This window comes from Podarcis liolepis (genome assembly GCF_965112155.1).
Source record: "Podarcis liolepis genome assembly, chromosome: 12".
Lineage (NCBI taxonomy): Eukaryota > Metazoa > Chordata > Lepidosauria > Squamata > Lacertidae > Podarcis > Podarcis liolepis.
Window position 1 is genome coordinate 120,215 of NC_139563.1, and position 21,455 is coordinate 141,669.

Genomic DNA, 21,455 nt, shown 5'->3' on the forward strand with positions numbered 1-21,455 from the left:
GGCAGCCCTGTTTAGGGAAGTTTTAATGTTTGGAGTTTTATTCTGTTTTTAATGTTCTGTTGAAAGCTGCCAAGAGTGGTTGGGAAACCCAGCCAAATGTGCAGGATAGAAATACGGTAAATCATCATCATCACCATCATCATTATTATGCATCATTTCATAACACAGTAAACCAGTTTTACTAGGAAACTGAAGATCAAGCTAACCTCTTGCAAGATCACATGACACACCTACACACCCCATCCAACACACTAATGTGTCTCAACACAGTTTGGAAAGCTCTGACCTAGATAGCTCTTCTCATCTTGGCATGACTATCTAGTTGCTGCATAACCACTGAATCCACCTCTTATGCCAACAAAAGGGTGCTGGCAACACGTCTCTAAAGGGTTGTCATGTGGAATATGGAGCAAGCTGAGTTTTTGCTGCTCCAAAGAGCAGGACCCAAACCCATAGATTCAAATTCCAAGAAAGGTTATTCTGACTAAGCCATAGGAAGAGCTTTCTGATGATAAGAGCTGTTCAACAGCAGAACGGACTATCTCAGAAGGTTGTGGGGAAACCCAGCCAGATGGGCGGGTATAAATTATTATTATTATTATTATTATTATTATTATTATTATTATTATTATTATCTCTCCTTACTGATTGTGAGGGCTGGGAAAAAAAGCATCAAATGGTGACAACAGAGGGAAGGGTTTATACACGTAATTAGCAAAACTCTAGGAAGGAGAGACACACCTGACACATCCACACCTGCAGCCTGGCTGTGACAGTTGCATTAGTGCTGCTTGTGCACCTCTAGGCTTTTTAATCTACCTACTAAGCAAAACCTAACGAGATCTAATTTTTTGCAGCCCAATAAATCAAGATTGTCAAGGAAGGGAAATTTTGATGTCCTTTGACTGCAGAAGAACAATATGTACACAAGTAGTGCAGCTCCTTCTGTGTTACTAAAGACAATGTTTGAGGACAGCCTTTTTATACACTTTGTCTATAAGAAGAGGAAAGGGCTGTCAGAGTCAAGGTTGCACCTGCAAGGTGAGCATCCAAAGAGTAAAACACTCACCATCATTAACCACCAAGGGCTTATCATAGGCAGGAATGGGGGAGGGGGCAGCGACACGAGTTTCCTGGAAATACCTCGCCAGTGAGCCCTGGAATGTGGCGAGGTATTTCCAGGAAACTCGTGTCGCTGATAGCTCATACTGCGTGACTACGGGAGATCGATGGATCGTCCGGCAGCCGGCTTGGGGGCCACGATGGACTTTATCTCCCTGGCAGTATCCCAACAGGGGAGTGGGGCTGACTCCCAAGTCCTGTGTCTGGGCTAAGAAGCCTTTCTGAGAAGCACACAGCCACTCCTTGGCTTTCTGTGGGGCAGCCAGGTGTCTCTTCTTGCCAGCTGGTGTGCTCAGTGACCAAACCCCAGTTTCCCCCAGCTCCAAAACCACACTCCACTTTCACTGCTGGAAGGATTATTGTTGTTTTATTATTAAGTGTATTTATATCCCGCTTTTTCCCCCTCCCAGGAGCTCCAGGTGGCCTTCTCCCCATCCTCAGGTGAACCCCACAACAACCCTGTGAGGTCATTTAGGCTGAGAGGCCCCTGTGGTCACACCCAGGGAGCTTCATGGCTGAGTGGGGGATATAAACCACCCTCTCTCCCTGTGAGGTTGGCATCACTGGATCAAGTTCATCAGTTTTGTTGAACATTAGTTTCAATTGGATTTGGAATAGATGTGCAATTTTTGGTTGCTGTGATGAACCAGGCGGCTCTTCTGAATGGTGTTTTTTATAGGGTTGGGAGCCCTAAGGTGCCTGAAAAAGCTTGCTTGAAAATTATATTGTAATAGCCCCTCTTATTTTTCCCTGCTGGCATCCCCCCCACCTCTTAACAGCTGCTCGACAGACAGAAGCCCATTAGGTAAAAGCAGGGGAGCTTGGTGGGCTGATGGGCACCTCCATAGGTGTACCACTGTACCACCTCACTATAAGGCAGTGGAATAGAAGGATTGTGGGAGGGAGGGAACCACATTTCTCTGGATCAGGTGGATTTGTTGGGGAACCTCTTTTAGCTTGGAGGTCGTATTCCCTTCTAGGAAACCTGGCAGGAGCCACATGCCAGTGGGCAGGGAAGCAAATGCATTGTTGTTGTTGTTGAATAATTTTCTTTATAAAAGAGATAGAGAGAAGCAAGAAAAATGAGTGTGAATGAAAAAAAAAATACTGTTAACTACCATACATTAATATACCGATGTGTATATTCTTATTATCCTAACGAACATATAAATGTCAGTAACCAAATATATTCTCTGTAAACTCATTCCAGATATCATTGTATTTATCCAAAGAAAGTCTGTGTCTATAAGCTGTCTGTTTATATGTTCCTAATGTTTTCATGTTGCTAAGTCATTGATTAAGGGAATCATATCTCTCTTCTTCCAATTCATCAATCTTCTTCTCAATCTTCTTTGGCAATCACTTGTAGCCGAGTAAGATTGTCTTCCAGAAACATGGTCTTAACAGAGATGTAAGTGACTGTGGAGGCCAGTTCTGGATCCACACTTCCTTCCACAGTGGGGACATAGGTTTCCGGGTGGGAGTTGATCATGGTGAAGGTTTGCCAAGCATGCCTTCCTCTTAGCGCGTTTCTCCCTTGCGTCCTGAGTTTGAGTGCCTTCAAAGCACATGATACCTTTGGTAAAGGCTATTCTCCAACTGGAGCGCTTGCAGGCCAGTCTCATTTGTCCATATTTATACTACATTTTTAAAGATTTGCCTTGAGAGAGTCTTTAAACTTCTTTTGTTGACCACCAACATTACGCTTTCCATTTTTAAATTTGGAATGGAGTACAGTGGTACCTCTGGTTACGACCTTAATTTGTTCCGGAGGTCCATTCTTAACCTGAAACAGTTCTTAACCTGAGGTACCACTTTAGCTAATGGGGCCTTCCGCTGCTGTCGTGCCACCGCCATGTGATTTCTGTTCTCATCCTGAAGCAAAGTTCTTAACCTGGGGTGCTATTTCTGGGTTAGCGGAGTCTGTAACCTGAAGCATCTGTAACTCGAGGTACCACTGTAGTTGCTTTGGAAGATGATAATCAGGCATGTGCACAACATGGCCAGTCCAGCGAAGTTGATGTTGAAGAATCCTTGCTTCCATACTCGTGATCTTTGCTTCTTCCAATACACTGGCATTAGTTCGTCTGTCTTCCCAGGTGATGTGTAAAATTTTTCGGAGACACCGTTTGTTAAATAGTGAGAATGATGGATGATGGACACAGCTCTGTTAGATTCACAACTATTATTACAGCTGTTAGAACTGCTCCTGGAGTCAGACTGACTGCAGCCTAGCTGGCTGCTTTATATAATACTAAGTAACTTGTAACAGTAACAACTCCCAACTAGCTAACCAATCAGTGAGCGACAGTTCTCAATCCTTCATTTGCATACTGGTGGCCCTGAGTGAGAACTGCAGCTAATCTTGCTGCCCAGGAGGACTCCCCTGCGTGAGTGCCTGAGGGCCCCGCTCCTGCCACTCACCACTTGGCCCAGGGTGGTGCCTCTGGAACGTGTCCAGAGGAGGGCAACCAAAATGGTCAAAGGCCTGGAAACGACGCCTTATGAGGAACGGCTAAGGGAGCTGGGCATGTTTAGCCCGGAGAAGAGGAGGTTAAGGGGTGATATGATAGCCATGTTCAAATATATAAAAGGATGTCACATAGAGGAGGGAGAAAGGTTGTTTTCTGCTGCTCCAGAGAAGCGGACACGGAGCAATGGATCCAAACTACAAGAAAGAAGATTCCACCTAAACATTAGGAAGAACTTCCTGACAGTAAGAGCTGTTCGACAGTGGAATTTGCTGCCCAGGAGTGTGGTGGAGTCTCCTACTTTGGAGGTCTTTAAGCAGAGGCTTGACAACCATATGTCAGGAGTGCTCTGATGGTGTTTCCTGCTTGGCAGGGGGTTGGACTCGATGGCCCTTGTGGTCTCTTCCAACTCTATGATTCTATGATTCTATGACAGGCCTCATAAGGACGGTTGTTGCTGCTGCTGTTGCTAGCCAGGAGGACTCAGAGTGGCACAGTGTTCTTTTTAAAATGTTTTTAAAATCTCTTTTTTTCCCTTTTGATTTTTTTTTGTGGGGGGTGGGGGTGGGATGGATGTTTGGTTGAGTTTGGGAATTTGATGTTGTCAGGGGTTTAGGAGCAGAGGCAAGGGCAAGGGAGGAAACAGAGAGCGAAGGGGAGGAGGCAGAAGAAAAGATGAGTGATGACGACGACCCGAGATCTCCTAGTCTTTCCAGTGAATCAGAGGATTCACAGAAAGGAGCACCAGTGGCCAGGGCAAGGGGGGAGTCTAGGGGGGCACCCCAGGAAGATAGAGCCAGAGGGGACTCAGAGGAGAGCAGTTGGAAATCGGGACCAGCGTCACCGCCAGAGAGCAGGGAAGAGGAAAGGAGCCAGGGGGCAAGCGCTGGCAGCTCACCACAGGAGGGAGGGCACGAGTCAGGAGTGGCCACACCTCCATCGGGGAGCGAAGAAACGGTTAAGCGGAAAGTGGAAGGTTGGGCGCGCGCGCCAAGTTCAAATGCAGAGGAAGGTGGCGCAGTAAGCAGCCCGGAAAGGGAGCCAGGCCCTAAAGCCCGGCGCAAGGAGACAGGAGGGTCCGGGGGGTCAGCGTCAGAAGAATCCCGGAAGGAAGAGACCCCGGGGGGTAGAGGGACCCAGAGGAGGACAGTCAGGCGGAAAAGGTGGAGCCGGGCTAGGATATTAAGTTGGTGCACACGGGGCGGAGACTCAGACGGAGCTTCGCCGATCTAGCTACTAGACGTAGAGTTGCGCGCAGCAGCGTGAGAATGGAAACTGTAACTCAATAAAGACTTTTACTCAATGATCGCTGGCTAGCGTGATCCTCTGTGAGCTAGGATCTTCAAGCAGCTCTGACAGATGTGTTTGTAATTTTTACAGTTTTTTGTTTGTATTGTTTTATTGTGGGGTTTTTTTTTAAAAAAAAATGTTTTATTTTGTTCTTAAGGGGAGGGGTCAGGGCTGCCGGGGAGTGGGTCCCAGCCAACAAAATGGCTGGGGCATGTTCCACAGGGGGGGATGCACTGGGACAATGGATCTCAGTGATCACGGGTAGGAGGAGGAGTTACGCTAAGACCAGACCATTTCATTACCAAGGAGGCAGGTTTAGTCGTTGTTTGAGGACTATCCCTGCCTCCGGGTCTGGTCCTGACCGGACGGATACTAGAATCAGCAAGGGATACCCACATGACCTGAAGGTGCTGCTGTGCAATGCCAGGTCAATTATTCATAAGACCACTGCCATCCATGACATGATCGTGGATGGAGGACTTGACCTGGCATGTTGGTTGGATGAAGCAGATGGTCCTGTCCTAGCTGCTGCTTGTCCACCAGGTTTCTCTTACGCACAGCAACCCAGGTCATGTGGGGGGGGGGGCTGCAGTGATTTTTAGGAAGTCACTAGCTTGCATCAGGCGTCCTACTGGGAAGACCCAGTTCTCTGAGTGCATGTTCTGGAAGTTTCGCAATAGGGGCAGTACAGGATTCCTTTTGGTGTACCGACCTCCCCGCTGCACCAAGGATTCCCCAGCCACTCTGGGCGGCTCCCAATCAGTGTTAAAATCAGTACAGTGTTACATATTAAAAACTGTCCTGAACAGGGCTGCCTTAGGATGTCTTCTGAATTTCAGGTAATTATTTATCTCTTTGACATCTGATGGAAGGGTGCCACTACCAAGAAGGCCCTCTGTCTGGTTCCCTGTAGCCTCACTTCTCGCAATGAGGGAACCGCCAGAAGGCCCTCGGCGCTGGATCTCAGTGTCCGGGCTGAACGATGGGGGTGGAGACGCTCCTTCAGGTATACAGGACCAAGGCCATTTAGGGCTTTAAAGGTCGGCACCAACACTTTGAATTGTGCTCGGAAACGTACTGGGAGCCAATGCAGATCTCTCAGAACCGGTGTTATGTGGTCCCGGCGGCCACTCCCAGTCACCAGTCTAGCTGCCGCATTCTGGATTAATTGTAGTTTCCGGGTCACCTTCAAAGGTAGCCCCACGTAGAGCGCGTTGCAGTAGTCCATGTGTGAGATAACTAGAGCATGCAGCACTCTGGCGAGACAGTCCGCAGGCAGATAGGGTCTCAGCCTACGTACCAGATGGAGCTGGTAAACAGCTGCCCTGGACACAGATTTGACCTGTGCCTCCATGGACAGCTGTGAGTCCAAAATGACTCCCAGGCTGCGCACCTGGTCCTTCAGGGGCACAGTTACCCCATTCAGGACCAGGGAATCCTCCACACCTGCCCGCCTCCTGTCCCCCAAAAACTTCTGTCTTCTCAGGATTCAACCTCAATCTGTTAGCCGCCATCCATCCTCCAACCGCCTCCTGGCACTCACACAGGACCTTCACCACCTTCACTGGTTCTGATTTAAAGGAGAGGTAGAGCTGGGTGTCATCTGCATACTGATGAACATCCAGCCCCAACCCCCTGATGATCTCTCCCAGCGACTTCATATAGATATTAAAAAGCATGGGGGAGAGGACAGAACCCTGAGGCACCCCACAAGTGAGAGCCCAGGGGTCTGAACACTCATCCCCCACCACCACTTTCTGAACATGGCCCAGGAGGAAGGAGCGGAACCACTGTATGACAGTGCCCCCAGCCCCTCTAGACGGTCCAGAAGGATGTTACGGTCGATGGTGTCAAAGGCCACTGAGAGATCCAGCAGAACTAGGAAACAGCTCTCACCTTTGTCCCTAGCCCGCTGGAGATCATCAACCAGTGCGACCAAGGCAGTTTCAGTCCCGTGATGAGGCCTGAATCCCGATTGGAAGGGATCCAAATGGTCCGTTTCCTCCAGGCGTGCTTGGAGTTGTTCAGCAACCACCCGCTCAATCACCTTGCCCAAGAATGGCAGATTGAGACTGGGCGATAGTTGGCCAAATTGACCGGATCTAAAGATGTTTTTTTAAGAAGCGGTTTGATGACCGCCTCTTTCAGCGGGTCTGGGAAGGCTCCCTCACAGAGGGAAGCATTCACCACCCCACGAAGCCCATTGCCCAGCCCTTCCCGGCTAGCTTTTATCAGCCAGGATGGGCAAGGATCCAGGAGACAGGTGGTCGGTTTCACTTGTCCAAGCAGCCTGTCCACATCCTCGGAGGTAACAGATTGGAATTGATCCCATGTAACAGGACCAGACAGAACTCTAGCCCTCTCCCACCCTGGCCCTGCTCCCACGGTGGAGTCTACCTCCTCCTGAATCTGAGCAATTTTATCTGCAAAAAACTTTGCAAAAGCATTGCAGGAGATCTTGGGGTCCCTACCAGGCCCCAGTGGTACAGGTGGTTCCGATAGATTGCGAACCACCTGAAAAAGTCTCCTGCTGCTGTTTTCTGCAGATGCAATGGAGGCGGCGAAGAAGTCCCTCTTCGCTGTCGCCATTGCCACTTGGTAGGCTCGACGTTGAGCTCTAGCCTGTGTCCGGTCTGATTCAGAATGAGTTTTCCGCCACCGGCACTCTAGCCGTCTCAACGATTGTTTCATCACCCTCAGCTCTGGGGAAAACCATGGGGCTGTCCGGGTTCCATGCAATCGGAGAGGGCGCTTCGGAGCCAGACAGTCAACAGCCCTGGTTAACTCCACATTCCAGCGGGCCACCGGGGAATCAGCTGAAAGGCCATCAACATGGGATAAAGCATCCCCTACCACTCTCTGGAAACCATTTGGAGGGCAGACCATCCGAATTGGTCCCACCTCCCTGCAGAGGAGAAGGGTCGCGGAGAAGTCAAGTTGCACCAGGAAGTGATCTGACCATGGCACTTCTTTTGTTTCGCTTTTAGTTAGTGTCAGATCGCCAACATCCATAGAGGTGAACACCAAGTCTAAGGCATGTCCACGGCTATGAGTTGGGCCAAACTTATTCAGGGACAGCCCCATGGAGGCCATGCTTTCCACGAAGTCCCAAGCGGCCCCTTGTAAGGTCGTGTTGGCATGGATGTTAAAATCCCCCAGGACAATCAAGCTAGGTGTCTCCAGGAGAACATCCGCCATGACCTGAAGCAGCTCGGACAGGGAATCCTTGGTGCAGCGGGGAGGTCGGTACACCAAAAGGAATCCTGTACTGCCCCTATTGCCCAACTTCCAGAACATGCACTCAGAAAACTGGGTCTTCCCAATAGGACGCCTGGTGCAGACTAATAACTTCCTAAAAATCACTGCAACCGCAGGCCGCGGATAACCCAGAAGTACCGGAATGGGTTACTTCTGGGTTTCACTGCTCACGCATGTGCAGAAGCACTAAATTGTGCTTTGCACATGCACAGAAGTGCCGAATTGCGCTGGCGCAGACGCGGCACTTCAGGATGCGAACACTGCGGGTTGCAGACACGCCTCCATCATGGATTACGTCCGCAACCCGAGGTTCCACTGTAATGGTTTCTGCTGTTTTAGTTTAAGATCGATCAATGGATCTGATATCAAAGCCAATACATTTTCCCACTGCCTAGTTAATAGTGAACATTCCAATTCTTTATTCTAATCATTCTTAAGCTTTGCATATCTAACTTATATGTTGATGGTAAATATTTATAAATTGCTTTCGTTTCAAATGCAAATTTGGCCTTTGTACAGTAGGCTCGTTTCTGCACATACATGATCCCAGTGTCCTCCATCCATCCATGCGAGAGGCGTTGGAGAGTCTGGTGGTGCACTGCCTCAGAATTCTCTGATTGGCTAGCAAGACAGCCAACCGGGGGAGGGGGGGGCAGAGCCAGCACTTTGGGAGAGAAAATAAAAGGAACCGTTTCTGAGGAAGTTTGTCGAGAGGGATGGAGATTGGGCTTGATTTGAGATGGGAGATAAGGACGAGGAGAGGCTTTGTCTGAGGGAGAACTGGCTCTAATTTGAGCTGAACAACCACACTGAGGAGACTCTCTGTTGGCAGAGGAAATAGCCTCACCGCTTACATAGGAAGAGCAGGTTGAGGGTCTGGGGAAGGTATCTAGGCAGAAGGGACCTGGAGGGCTGAGTCTGAGCCAGGAGAGGGAGAAGATGGGGGGAGACAGATGCCCTGAGTCTCCTTCCAGTCAGGAGGGGAGATTTCTTCTAGGTAAAGAAGATGCCCAAAGCAGTAACCAGGGGGGAAGTGATTCTCCTGCGTCTGCTATACTCTTCTTCTTCTTTCTTCATTGGTGATCCCTCGTAGCCGAGTAAGATTGTCTTCCATAAACATGGTTTGAACAATGAGTCCATAAGTGACTGTGGAGGCCAATTCTGGATCCACACGTCCTTCCACAGTGGGGACATTGGTTTCCGGGCAGGAGTTGAACACGGTGTGGATTTGCCAAGCATGCCTTCCTCTTAGCACGTTTCTCCCTTGTGTCCAGAGTTCAAGTGTCTTCAGAGACCATGACACCTTTGGTAAAGGCTGTTCTCCAGCTGGAGCGCTCGCAAGCCAGTGTTTCCTAGTTGTCAGTGTTTATACTACATTTTTTTTTAGATTTGCCTTGAGACAGTCTTTAAACCTCTTTTGTTGACCACCAGCATTACGCTTTCCATTTTTAAGTTTGGAATAGAGTAATTGCTTTGGAAGATGATCATCAGGCATCCACACAACATGACCAGTCCAATGAAATTGATGTTGAAGAAACATTGTGTAATGGGTATGAGTTACTCGTGCGTAAACTGGTGCCTCTCTAGGCTAGTTTGCCTTGTTAAATCTTTCTGACTGCACAGCCTTTGCTCATCGTGGCTGCCTCAGTCACTGGCAGAATCCGTCAGTGGGCATTTCTTGAACCTCTTCCAACATAAAAGTTGTTTAACACCCAGCCTCCGCCTCCTCTCACTGTGCGGGAGTCTTCTGCGCAGGGAGGGCGTGGGCAGCGGAGGACCTGGGCTCTCCTCACTGATGTCCAGTGAAGAGTCCTGGAGCCCTCTCTCCACTTCCCCCGTCTGCCTCCCTTTATCCCCGGTGTTGCGTTGATTAGCTTCCCCCTCTACTGAGCTGTTTCTCCCCCTGCTGCTGGGTCCTTCGCCAGCATCATATGGGAGCCTCCCCTTCGCCCCTCGCTCTGATGTCAGTTCCCTGACACATTGCTTCAACACTGGTGATCTTTGCTTCTGCCAGTATACTGATATTAGTTCGCCTGTCTTCCCAAGTGATGTGTAAAATTTTTCGGAGACACCGTTGATGGACTCTTTCGAGGAGTTGGAGATGGCGTTTATAAGTGGTCCGTGTTTCACAAGCAGACAGTAAGGTTGGTAGTATAATAGCTTTGTAAACAAGCATTTTGCTTTCCTTGCGAATGTCCCAGTCCTCAAACACTCTGCACTTCAATCAGAAGAAAGCCGCACTCACAGAGCTCAGGCGATGCTGGATTTTGGCATCAATGTTGGCCCTTGTGGAAAGATAACTGCCTAGGTAGGAGAAATGATCGACATTTTCCAACGTTACACCATTGAGTTGGATTTGTGGCGCTGCAGAGGGGATATTTTGTGCTTGTAGGTGCAGCACTTTGGTTTTTTGGATGTTGAGTGATAGGCCAAGCTTTTTGTAAGCTTCTGCAAAGATATTTAGGATGGTTTGGAGGTCATCCTCTGAGCGTGCGCACACTACGTTGTTATCAGCATACTGAAGCTCCATGATGGTAGTTACAGTAACCTTACTCTTTGCTTTCAGCCTGTTCAGATTGAAGAGCTTTCCATCTGTTTGATATATGATTTCTACTCTGGTGGGGAGTTTCCCTTCGACAAAGTGCAGGATCATGGCAATGAAAATAATGAATAGAGTTGGAGAAATAACACAACCCTGTTTAACACCTGATCCCACTGTGAATATTTCACATTGAGAGCCATTGTTATCTGTAATTGTTGCTGTCATATTATCATGGAGGAGCCGAATGATGTTTACAAATTTATCTGGGCAGCCAATTTTCAGAAGGACAGTCCACAGGGCATTACGATTTACAGTGTCGAAAGCCTTAGTCGGGTCAATAAATGCCATATACAGGGATTGGTTTTGCTCTCTGCATTTTTCTTGAAGCTGTTGAGTGGGTGAAAATCATGTCCACTGTCCCCCTAGAAGGCCAAGAACCATTTTGGGATTCAGGAAGGGTAACCTCAGATAATGTTATGAGACGGTTTGCTAAGATCCTTGCAAGAATTTTGCCAGCCGCAGCTAATAGAGAGATGCCTCGATAGTTTCCACAATCACTTCTGTCACCTTTTTTAAAGAGGTTGATAATTTTGGCATCCCTAAAGTCTGCTGGGATTTCTTCTCTTTCTCAGATTTTTTCGATGAACTTGTGAAGTTGTTGTGTGAGTTGTTGTGTCCGCCCACTTTGAAGATTTTGGCACATATCCTATCAGGTCCACTGGCTTTGTTATTTTTCATTTGGTTAATAGCTGTACACAGCTCTCCCAGATTTGGAGATACTGCAAGCTCATCTCTAAATTGTTTTTGCGGAATTTGTGAGAGGACCTCAGCAGCTACGGGGGAGTTGCGATTAAGGAGATGTCGGTAATGTTCTTTCCAGCACAGTGCTGGAAAGAACAGTGCTTTTTTATCTTTTAGAAGTGTGATACCGTCTGCTGAGCGTAGGGGGCATATGCCTTGATTTATTGGCCCATAGATGGTCTTTGTGGCTTTAAAGAAACTCTGTGCATCATGAGTGTCAGCTAAGTGCTGGATCTCTTGAGCTTTTTTTTATCCACCAGGTATTTTTCAGTTCTCTGGTTCTTCTTTGAACCTCAGCCTTAGCGTTGGCATAGGTTTTTTTCTTAGTGGCACAGTTTCTATCTCTTTGCCAGATCTGAAAGGCCTTCCTTTTCTTGTCAATCATGCATTCAATCTCACTGTCATTCTCATCAAACCAGTCCTGGTGTTTCTTGGTTTGGTATCCAATAGTTTGTTCACAGGCTGCAAAAATGGATGTTTTTAGCTTTGTCCAGTGTTCCTCAATGTTATCAGGGAATTCTGAAAGCAGATGGACCTTAAGAGACATTTGGAAGCAATCCCGCTTAATGGGATCTTGAAGGGCTTGAGTGTTCATTTTGCGCCTTGTTTTCCTTCCTTGAAGCCTACATTGAGATATAATCTTGATAGCCATCATAGAGCGTATTAATCAGTGATGTGTCCAGCAGTCGGCGGTGCTTGTCATAGCTCTGGTAAGGAGCACATCACGGTAATCTTTAGCACAGACAATAACATAGTCATAGAATCATAGAATCATAGAATCATAGAGTTGGAAGAGACCACAAGGGCCATCAAGTCCAACCCCCTGCCAAGCAGGAAACACCATCAGAGCACTCCTGACATATGGTTGTCAAGCCTCTGCTTAAAGACCTCCAAAGTAGGAGACTCCACCACACGCCTTGGCAGCAAATTCCACTGTCCAACAGCTCTTAGTGTCAGGAAGTTCTTCCTAATGTTTAGGTGGAATCTTCTTTCTTGTAGTTTGGATCCATTGCTCCGTGTCTGCTTCTCTGGAGCAGTAGAAAACAACCTTTCTCCCTCCTCTATGTGACATCCTTTTATATATTTGAACATGGCTATCATATCCCCCCTTAACCTCCTCTTCTCCAGGCTAAACATGCCCAGCTCCCTTAGCCGTTCCTCATAAGGCATCGTTTCCAGGCCTTTGACCATTTTGGTTGCCCTCCTCTGGACACGTTCCAGTTTGTCAGTGTCCTTCTTGAACTGTGGTGCCCAGAACTGGACACAGTACTCCAGGTGAGGTCTGACCAGAGCAGAATACAGTGGCACTATTACTTCCCTTGATCTAGATGCTATACTCCTATTGATGCAGCCCAGAATTGCATTGGCTTTTTTAGCTGCCGCGTCACACTGTTGGCTCATGTCAAGTTTGTGGTCAACCAAGACTCCTAGATCCTTTTCACATGTACTGTTCTCAAGCCAGGTGTCACCCATCTTGTATTTGTGCCTCTCATTTTTTTTGCCCAAGTGCAATACTTTACATTTCTCCCTGTTAAAATTCATCTTGTTTGTTTTGGCCCAGTTCTCTAATCTGTCAAGGTCGTTTTGAAGTGTGATCCTGTCCTCTGGGGTGTTAGCCACCCCTCCCAGTTTGGTGTCATCTGCAAATTTGATCAGGATGCCCTTGAATCCATCATCCAAGTCGTTGATAAAGATGTTGAATAAGACTGGGCCCAAGACAGAACCCTGTGGCACCCCACTAGTCACTCTTCTCCAGGATGAAGAGGAACCATTGATGAGCAGCCTTTGGGTTCAGTCAGTCAGCCAGTTACAAATCCACTGAGTGGTAGCATAGTCAAAACCGCATTTTACCAGCTTCTTTTCAAGAATATCATGGGGCACCTTGTCAAATGCCTTGCAGAAATCAAGGTAGGCTACATCCACTGCGTTCCCTTCATCTACCAGGCTTGTAACTCTGTCAAAAAACGAGATCAGGTTAGTCTGACATGACTTATTTTTCAGAAATCCATGCTGACTATTGGTGATCACAGCATTCCTTTCTAGGTGCTCACAGACTGTTTGCTTAATGATCTGCTCCAGAATCTTCCCTGGTATTGATGTCAGACTGACTGGGCGGTAATTATTTGGGTCCTCTCTTTCCCCCTTTTTGAAAATAGGGACAACATTTGCCCTCCTCCAGTCTGCCGGGACTTCGCCTGTTCTCCAGGAATTCTCAAAGATGACTGCCAGTGGTTCTGAGATCACATCTGCCAGTTCTTTTAATACTCTTGGATGCAGTTCATCTGGCCCTGGAGACTTGAATACATCTAAACTAGCCAAGTATTCTTGTACTATCTCCTTAGTTATTCTGGGCTGTGTTTCCTCTGCTGAATCATTTGCTCCAAATTCTTCAGGTCGGGCATTGTTTTCTTTATCGGAGAAGACTGAGGCAAAGAAGGCATTGAGGAGTTCAGCCCTTTCTGTGTCCCCTGTTTGCATTTCACCATCTTCTCCTCTGAGTGACCCCACTGTTTCTTTGTTCTTCCTTTTGCTACGAACATACCCATAAAAGCCTTTTTTGTTGCTTTTAAGCTCTCTAGCAAGCCTGAGTTCATTCTGTGCTTTAGCTTTTCTGACTTTGTGTCTACATGTGCTGGCTATTTGTTTGAATTCCTCTTTGGTGGTTTCCCCCCTTTTCCATTTTTTTGTACACATCCTTTTTTAATCTTAACTCAGTTAAAAGTTCTTTAGATAGCCACCCTGGCTTCTTTAGGCACCTTCTATGTTTCCGTCTCATTGGTATTGCCTGAAGTTATGCTTTTACTATCTCCCTCTTAACAAACTCCCAGCCATCATGAACTCCCTTTCCTTTTAGTATTACTGTCCATGGGATCTCACCCAGCACTTCCCTAAGTTTTATGAAGTCGGCTTTCTTAAAGTCAAGAAACTGAGTCCTAGTATGCTTGGCTGCTCCTTTCCACTGTGTAGTAAACTTCAGAAGAGCATGATCACTCGCGCCTAATGATCCTTCCACTTCTACCCCACTAACCAGGTCATCAACATTGCTTAGGACCAGATCTAAAATGGGTGTTCCTCTTGAAAGAAAATATTATGAAAATGATTTACAGGTGGTACATGACCCCAGTCAAGCTTGCAAAAATATATCATTTGCCAGACAATAAGTGTTGGAAATGTAAAGAAACTGAAGGAACATTCTTTCACCTTTGGTGGACGTGCCCAAAGGTTAAGGCCTTCTGGGAAATGATCTATAATGAATTAAAAAAGGTATTTAAATATACCTTCCCCAAGAAACCAGAGGTCTTCCTTTTGGGCATTGTCGGCCAGAGGGTGTTAAAGAAGGACAGAACTTTCTTTATGTATGCGACAACAGCTGCAAGAATACTCATCGCAAAGCACTGGAAGACAGAAGATTTGCCCACTATGGAAGAATGGCAGATGCAACTGATAGACTACATGGAATTGGCAGAAATGACTGGTAGAATCCGAGACTTGGGAGAAGAGATAGTGGAAGAGGACTGGAAGAAATTTAAAGACTATCTGCAAAAGTATTGTAAACTGTATGAATGCTAGAATGATGCAGGATATGAAGATAACATGGCATTAGTGAAATATTTGAGAGGCGAATGCAAAATTGGTTTATAAGAACAAAGTTGAAAATTGTATAATATTATGTCAAGCTTAAAAAATACAAGGGGGATAGAGTTGGAGACATAATAGCTGAAATGTATAATATAAAATAAGATCTGAAAGAAGGTGAAGTTTTGCTGAATAAGATCTTGTAAATGAGAACACAGAAAAGGGAGGTGTGAGGGAGTCAAGAAAGAGGGTTATGGAAATAATATTTAAGAAATTGAATTGTTTTCTTTTTTCTTTTTTGTCATGTCTTTTTTATGCTTTTTCTCTGCTTTTTTTGTATGTTTTGTATGTTTTTCTGGTATTGAATGTGATGGTGTGTTTTTTTTCTTTTTGGTTGTGAATGTGAAGTTTGTTATATTGTTTAAAACCTTTAATAAATATTTTATAAAAAAATAAAAAATAAAATGGCTGTTCCTCTTGTTGCTTCTCCCACTTTCTGGACAATGAAGTTGTCTGCAAGGCCAGTGAGGAATCTGTTTGACCTTATGCTCTTGGCTGAGTTTGACATCCAACAAATATCCAGGTAATTGAAGTCCCCCATTACTACTATCTCCCTTCCTTTTGCATGCTTGGCCATCTGTTCCAGGAAGGCATCATCTATGTCCTCCGTTTGGCTTGGGGATCTATAGTAAACTCCCACAATGAGGTCTCTGTTATTCTTCTCTCCCTTAATTTTGACCCAAATGCTCTCACTTTGGCTTTGAGGTTCTAAATCTTGGATCTCTTCACAGGTATACACATCCCTAACATATAACGCCACTCCTCCTCCTTTCTTGTCTGGTCTGTTTCTCCGAAATAGATTGTATCCCCCCATTATTACATTCCAATCGTGGGACTTATCCCACCAGGTTTCAGTGATGCCTATTATGTCATATTTAGTTTGCTGTACCAAGAGCTCAAGCTCATCTTGTTTATTTCCCATGCTTTGCGCATTAGTATAGAGACATTGAAGTCCATTAATCATTCCCCCATGTCTCTTATTTAAGGATTTTTTCCTCCCATCACTAGGTCTGCGTGCTGTTTGCTCCATTTGGTCTATGACATTTGGATGATCATCTTCATCAATTGATAGACTCCTACCTTCAGGAGCACTGTCTCCCTCCCCCACATTAGTCAGTTTAAAGCCCTCCTGATGAGGTTTCTGAGATTTTTGGCAAAAACATTTCTCCCAACCGTTGTGAGGTGCAGCCCATCGCTTGCCAGAAGTCCATCTTCAAGAAACTGCAGTCCGTGATCTAAGAATCCAAACCGTTCCTGTTTACACCATTTGCGAAGCCAGCTGTTCACTTCCACTATTTCTCCCTCTCTCCCTGGGCCACGTCGTTCAACTGGGAGGACAGATGAGATGACAATTTGTGCATTTAGTTGCTTCAATTTCCTGCCGAGAGCCTCGTAGTCTCTTTTGATCTTCTGGAGGCTATTGCTTGCAGTGTCATTGGTTCCCACATGAACCAAGAGGAAGGGGTATTTGTCAGTGGGTTTTATGATTCCTTGCAGTTGTTCAGTTACATCTTGGATCTTAGCCCTGGGGAGACAGCACACTTCCCGAGACATCTTGTCAGGCCCACAGATCACTGCTTCTGTTCCCCTCAGTAGGGAATCCCCTATCACCACTACACGCCTCCTCTTAGGTTTGGTCGGGGTTCTTCCGTGAATAGTCTAAGAGGTGCCAGTGGTTTGACCGAGAATGCCTCCATGAAGTTTTAAATTTATTTTTCTGTCGAAAGAGTGTGTTGGTAATTACAAGGTTGTGCGCTGCACATATCGTCAAAAGTAAGATTCCATTCTGGTTGCTGTTACCAACTCCTTCTTTCCCAATAGTCCCAGGCCGCAGATCGAAATCTCACCCAACTCTTGCATTAAAATCACCCAGGAGGATAATTTTATCTTTCTTAGGCGTCTCTGATAGGACAGTATCCAGCTGAGAGTAATTTTTTTCTTTAATGTCTTCATCAGCATCCAGTGTTGGTGCATAAGCTCTTATAATAGTAGCCTGTTGGGTTTTCGTGAGCTTTATTCGAAGGGTTGAGAGTCGCTCATTAATGCAGGTAGGGACTTCTGACAGAGCTTCACAAGGTCATTTCTGATAGTGAAGCCTACCCCATGTATTTGATGTTCTTGTTCAGATAGACCTTTCCAGAAGAATGTGTAGCCTCCTTTTTCTTCCTTCAGTTATCCCTCGCCTGCTCTTCGAGTCTCTTGAAGCGCTGCAATATCGATGTTAAAACATTGCAGCTCTCTTGCAACGATGGCAGTTCTGTGTCCAGGACGCTCGCTGTCTGTGTTATCTGACAAAGTCCGTATATTCCATTTTCCAAAGTTCATTTGTCTTTTATGACCGCTAGGTGGTGACCCCACTGGGCACGGTAATCCAGTCAGGGAAAAAGGGAGGAAGACTATGTTTAGGGCACCTTTTCTAGCCCCTCCGCCTTTTTGGGGTGAGCAGAGTGGATCCTAAAAAGGGCTGCTCAGTCATGGATACAGCTGCCGAGCTGCTCAACTGCCTCGTTCCTTGAGTCAGAACGACTGCATCTGTATCCACCTCCCATGTGCCGGTTCATGACCAGGGGCTTCCAGATTTCACGATCCTGCCCCCATTACCATTTGCCTATTGCCATCGGACCTTTGGGGGTTGGGTTGGGTTTTTGGAAGACGCCTGTGTGTGAATTTGTTTTATGTGTGTAGATCAGTGCACGCTGACCAACGCACAGTCTTCGCAGTAGGGCTCTGTTCCGATGGCATGAAGTAGTCACAACAAACCGGTAGATTCCTATCTGCTGCAGCCTTCATTTGCCTTCACAGCCGCTGTAACAAAGCGCTTGTTATTATCCACCTGTTCTGCCGTTGAGGACTTCTTGGATCATTCTTTGTCTAGCGCCTTCTCTTTGACCTTACCGCCTTGGGTGACCCTGCTGGGAGTGCAAGATTCCTGATGGCTTCGCTCACAAGGGTCATAGGAACATGCAAGCCCACTCACCACAACAAGGTGATGATCCAGCGAGTGGGATCTGCTATACTAATCAGAATACCTCAGGTGTGGGATTTGGTTTGTCAACCAAATTAATAAACTGTGTTAAAAGCATTGACCTCAGATAATTTAAGGATCTTTGTTGTTGTTTAGTCGTTTAGTCGTGTCCTCCTCTTCGTGACCCCCTGGACCAGAACACGCCAGGCACTTCTGTCTTCCACTGCCTCCCGCAGTTTAGTCAAACTCATGTTTGTAGCTTCGAGAACACTATCCAACCATCTCGTCCTCTGTCGTCCCCTTCTCCTTGTGCCCTCCATCTTTCCCAACATCAGGGTCTTTTCCAGGGAGGCTTCTCTTCTCATGAGGTGGCCAAAGTCTTGGCGCCTCAGCTTCAGGATCTGTCCTTCCAGTGAGCACTCAGGGCTGATTTCCTTAAGAATGGATAGGTTTGATCTTCTTGCAGTCCATGGGACTCTCCTCCAGCACCATAATTCAAAAGCATCAATTCTTCGGCAATCAGCCTTCTTTATAGTCCAGCTTTCACTTCCACATTGGGAAAACCATAGCTTTTACTATACGGACCTTTGTTTGCAAGTGATGTCTCTACTTTTTAAGAAGCTGTTTAGGTTTGTCATTGCTTTTCTCCCAAGAAGCAGGCGTCTTTTAATTTCATGGCTGCTATCACCATCTGCACTGATCTAAGGATCTTTACAATTTTATAATATGCAGAGAATAACATGTGCTGAAAAACCAGAGAGAGGAGCTGAGGGAAGTCTGGGGGTGGGTGGGAGAGTGGGCTTTTCTAGGGGAGGGGGGAGGGGGAAATAGGGAGGATGAGGATTATATGTTTTTGATAAATTGTTATGCTGAAATTCTTAATAAAAATTATTCCAAAAAAAGAAAGAAAAAGCGTTGACCTGAAGCATCTGCCCGAACTAAGCATAAGGACCTAGAAAGGAATAACGGAAACTGAAGTGTAATAACTGATTTTACATAAAAAGAGTTTAAGAGAAGCTGTGACTGTCATACTGTGTTTAAGCCTGTGGCGCCCTATATTTAATTTAAATAATAAGTTCTACCTGAAAGAACGTGTCTCCTGACCCAAAGTTGTTTCACCAATTTTGGGGTTGGTGTTTGTTTGTTTGGGGAGGAAATCAAACTTTCCTTGTTTGATTAACTTGTGCTTGAGACTCCCTGAATGGCAGTTTCCCTCACACAAGACCCCCCCCCCCTCCCCTGATAGCCTGTGGTAATTTGCAGTCATTCATTTAACTGACTTACCGTGAGGCAGGTAAACACGTTTAAAAAAATGTTTGAGGAAATGCAAACTGGGCTGAATCTCAGAAAGTGCTTTGGAAACTAAGGAGGGTGTTTTCATGCTTCTCTGTCCAATTTGCTCCATGTCTGGACCTGCCACTCCCTTGCTTCTGCTACCTTTGAAATGTTTCCATCTGTCTTTGGAGGGGTTCAAAATCAATCTTTTTAATTGCCTTCAAGAGCGTCCCACGTAACACAGACTGAGAACCCTCAGTGCCAAGCCCTGAACAGCATCTCTTTTTCACTGAAAGATCAGTATGAAGCAACCAACGTTTGAAGAGCAAATTGCTGTTTAATCCAAGCACAATTCTCAAGTATCAGCCTAGACAGGAGAGTGCAAACAAAGAATCATAGAATGTAGAGTTGGAAGGGACACAAAGGGCCATTAATGTTGGAGAGGTTGTTAACAGTTATTCATGCAGACATTTGTTTGTTTGCTTATTTCATAAAATTTATACACCGCTTCATTGTACAAAATCTCAAATAAGTTTATGAAAGCTGAAACAGTAAAACTGAGAAAAATTCATAACCATATTGTTAAACATACAAAAGTTAAAATAATAAAATCGATTAAGATTACCTCAACTTGAAGTTACTTCCACTGTGGACCTGAACCTCCCAAATAAATATTTGTCCTAAGAACACATAGTGTTCTATATTAATGGGCTCACACTCCAGGACCTTCTGGAAAGCCACTTGCAGAACCAGGAAACTGAGATGCATGTCCATTGAGATCTGACATATTAATGTGCCTGAGCAAATCTGCACTTCTCGTTTCCCAAGAGTTCCAGGCCCAAGCCAAGCCAGATTTGATACTGCATTTTTCACAGCAGGCATGTTGAACATCTGGACAGGTGTGACCTATTCCAGCAGAAAGTACATTTAACAATCTGCCTTTAAGCTACTTAGGAAAAGGACCTTAACATTAGTATTGAAGACTCCCTGTTGGGTCACATAAACTACTCATGTCTGTCTCTATTTACATACATGAAAGGTCTTTGAAGGTTAAACACAGGTGGCATTGTACACCAGTTCAGATTTCACACATAAATTCTCAATCTTTCCAACTTTGTTGAACGGGTTGCTCCCTTAATGGCACCCCCCCCCCCCAATTTATGGTGGGATTGCAGAAAGGGTTTGCAGATTTTTATTTTTATTTGGAAGAAATTTAAAGACCATCTACAGAAATATTGTAAAATTAATGAATGTTAGAATGATGTTGGATAGAAATTAAGTGGTTTTCAGCTGTAATACTATAAGGGAATATGAAAAATGGATTATTAATAGGTAAAAATTTAACGTTACAATATTTTAAGATTAAAGACTAGGATAAACAAAGAGGGTAAGGATTTGCTGAACCAACAAACCGAACTGGAATACAAAAAAGGGAGGCGTGAGGAGGTCCAGGAAATAAGCTAATGAAAAATAAGTAACGGAAAGATTGAGTTGTTTTAACCATTTTTATTTTGTATTTTCTTCTTTTTTATTTTTATTTTGTAATACTTTGAAAATCTCAATAAATATCTTATATAAAAAAACAGAAAGGGTTTGCAGAAATATCACAAATATTTAAACATGCAATTCAGGCATCACCACAACTTGCATTATTAAATATATGGGATGATACTGCAAAATGATTCTCTTTAAAGGAATTGCTAAGTTGGTTTCTAGTAGCAGCTAGATTTTCCGTTGCACAAAAATGGAAGAACTTAAAGGATCTGTTTCTTGAGTTGTGGCATAAAGTTACAGAACCTCACAGCTGCTGAAAGGATGGCACACAATGTTATACATGGAGTTATGTCCCAGTGGGATATTGTCTTAAGATATTTCTCTTGCAAGTTCACACTAATAAACATTTCTGGAATATTCTTTAATATCCAGTAGTTTTTATGCATTTGCCACCTTTGCTGATGGTTTGCCTTTTTCTCCTTTTTGCTTCCTAAGGCTGGAGTCTGCAAGAGACCATGTTCTGCCCAGTGACTGGTACTTCCCACCACAGAAGACATGCTTGATCTGTGGGGATGAAGCTTCTGGGCACCACTATGGAGCA

At 45.5% G+C, this 21,455-nt stretch overlaps 1 protein-coding gene across 1 annotated transcript in view; it reads left to right on the plus strand.

The window, feature by feature from the left end:
* Positions 1 to 21,455, plus strand: part of LOC310690341 (androgen receptor-like) — a 141,826-nt gene that overhangs the window by 43,211 nt on the left and 77,160 nt on the right. Inside the window, exon 2 of the mRNA XM_083469097.1 lies at positions 21,350 to 21,452. Within this exon, the coding sequence (XP_083325223.1) occupies positions 21,350 to 21,452 (103 nt within the window). The remainder of the gene's footprint in view (positions 1 to 21,349; positions 21,453 to 21,455) is intronic.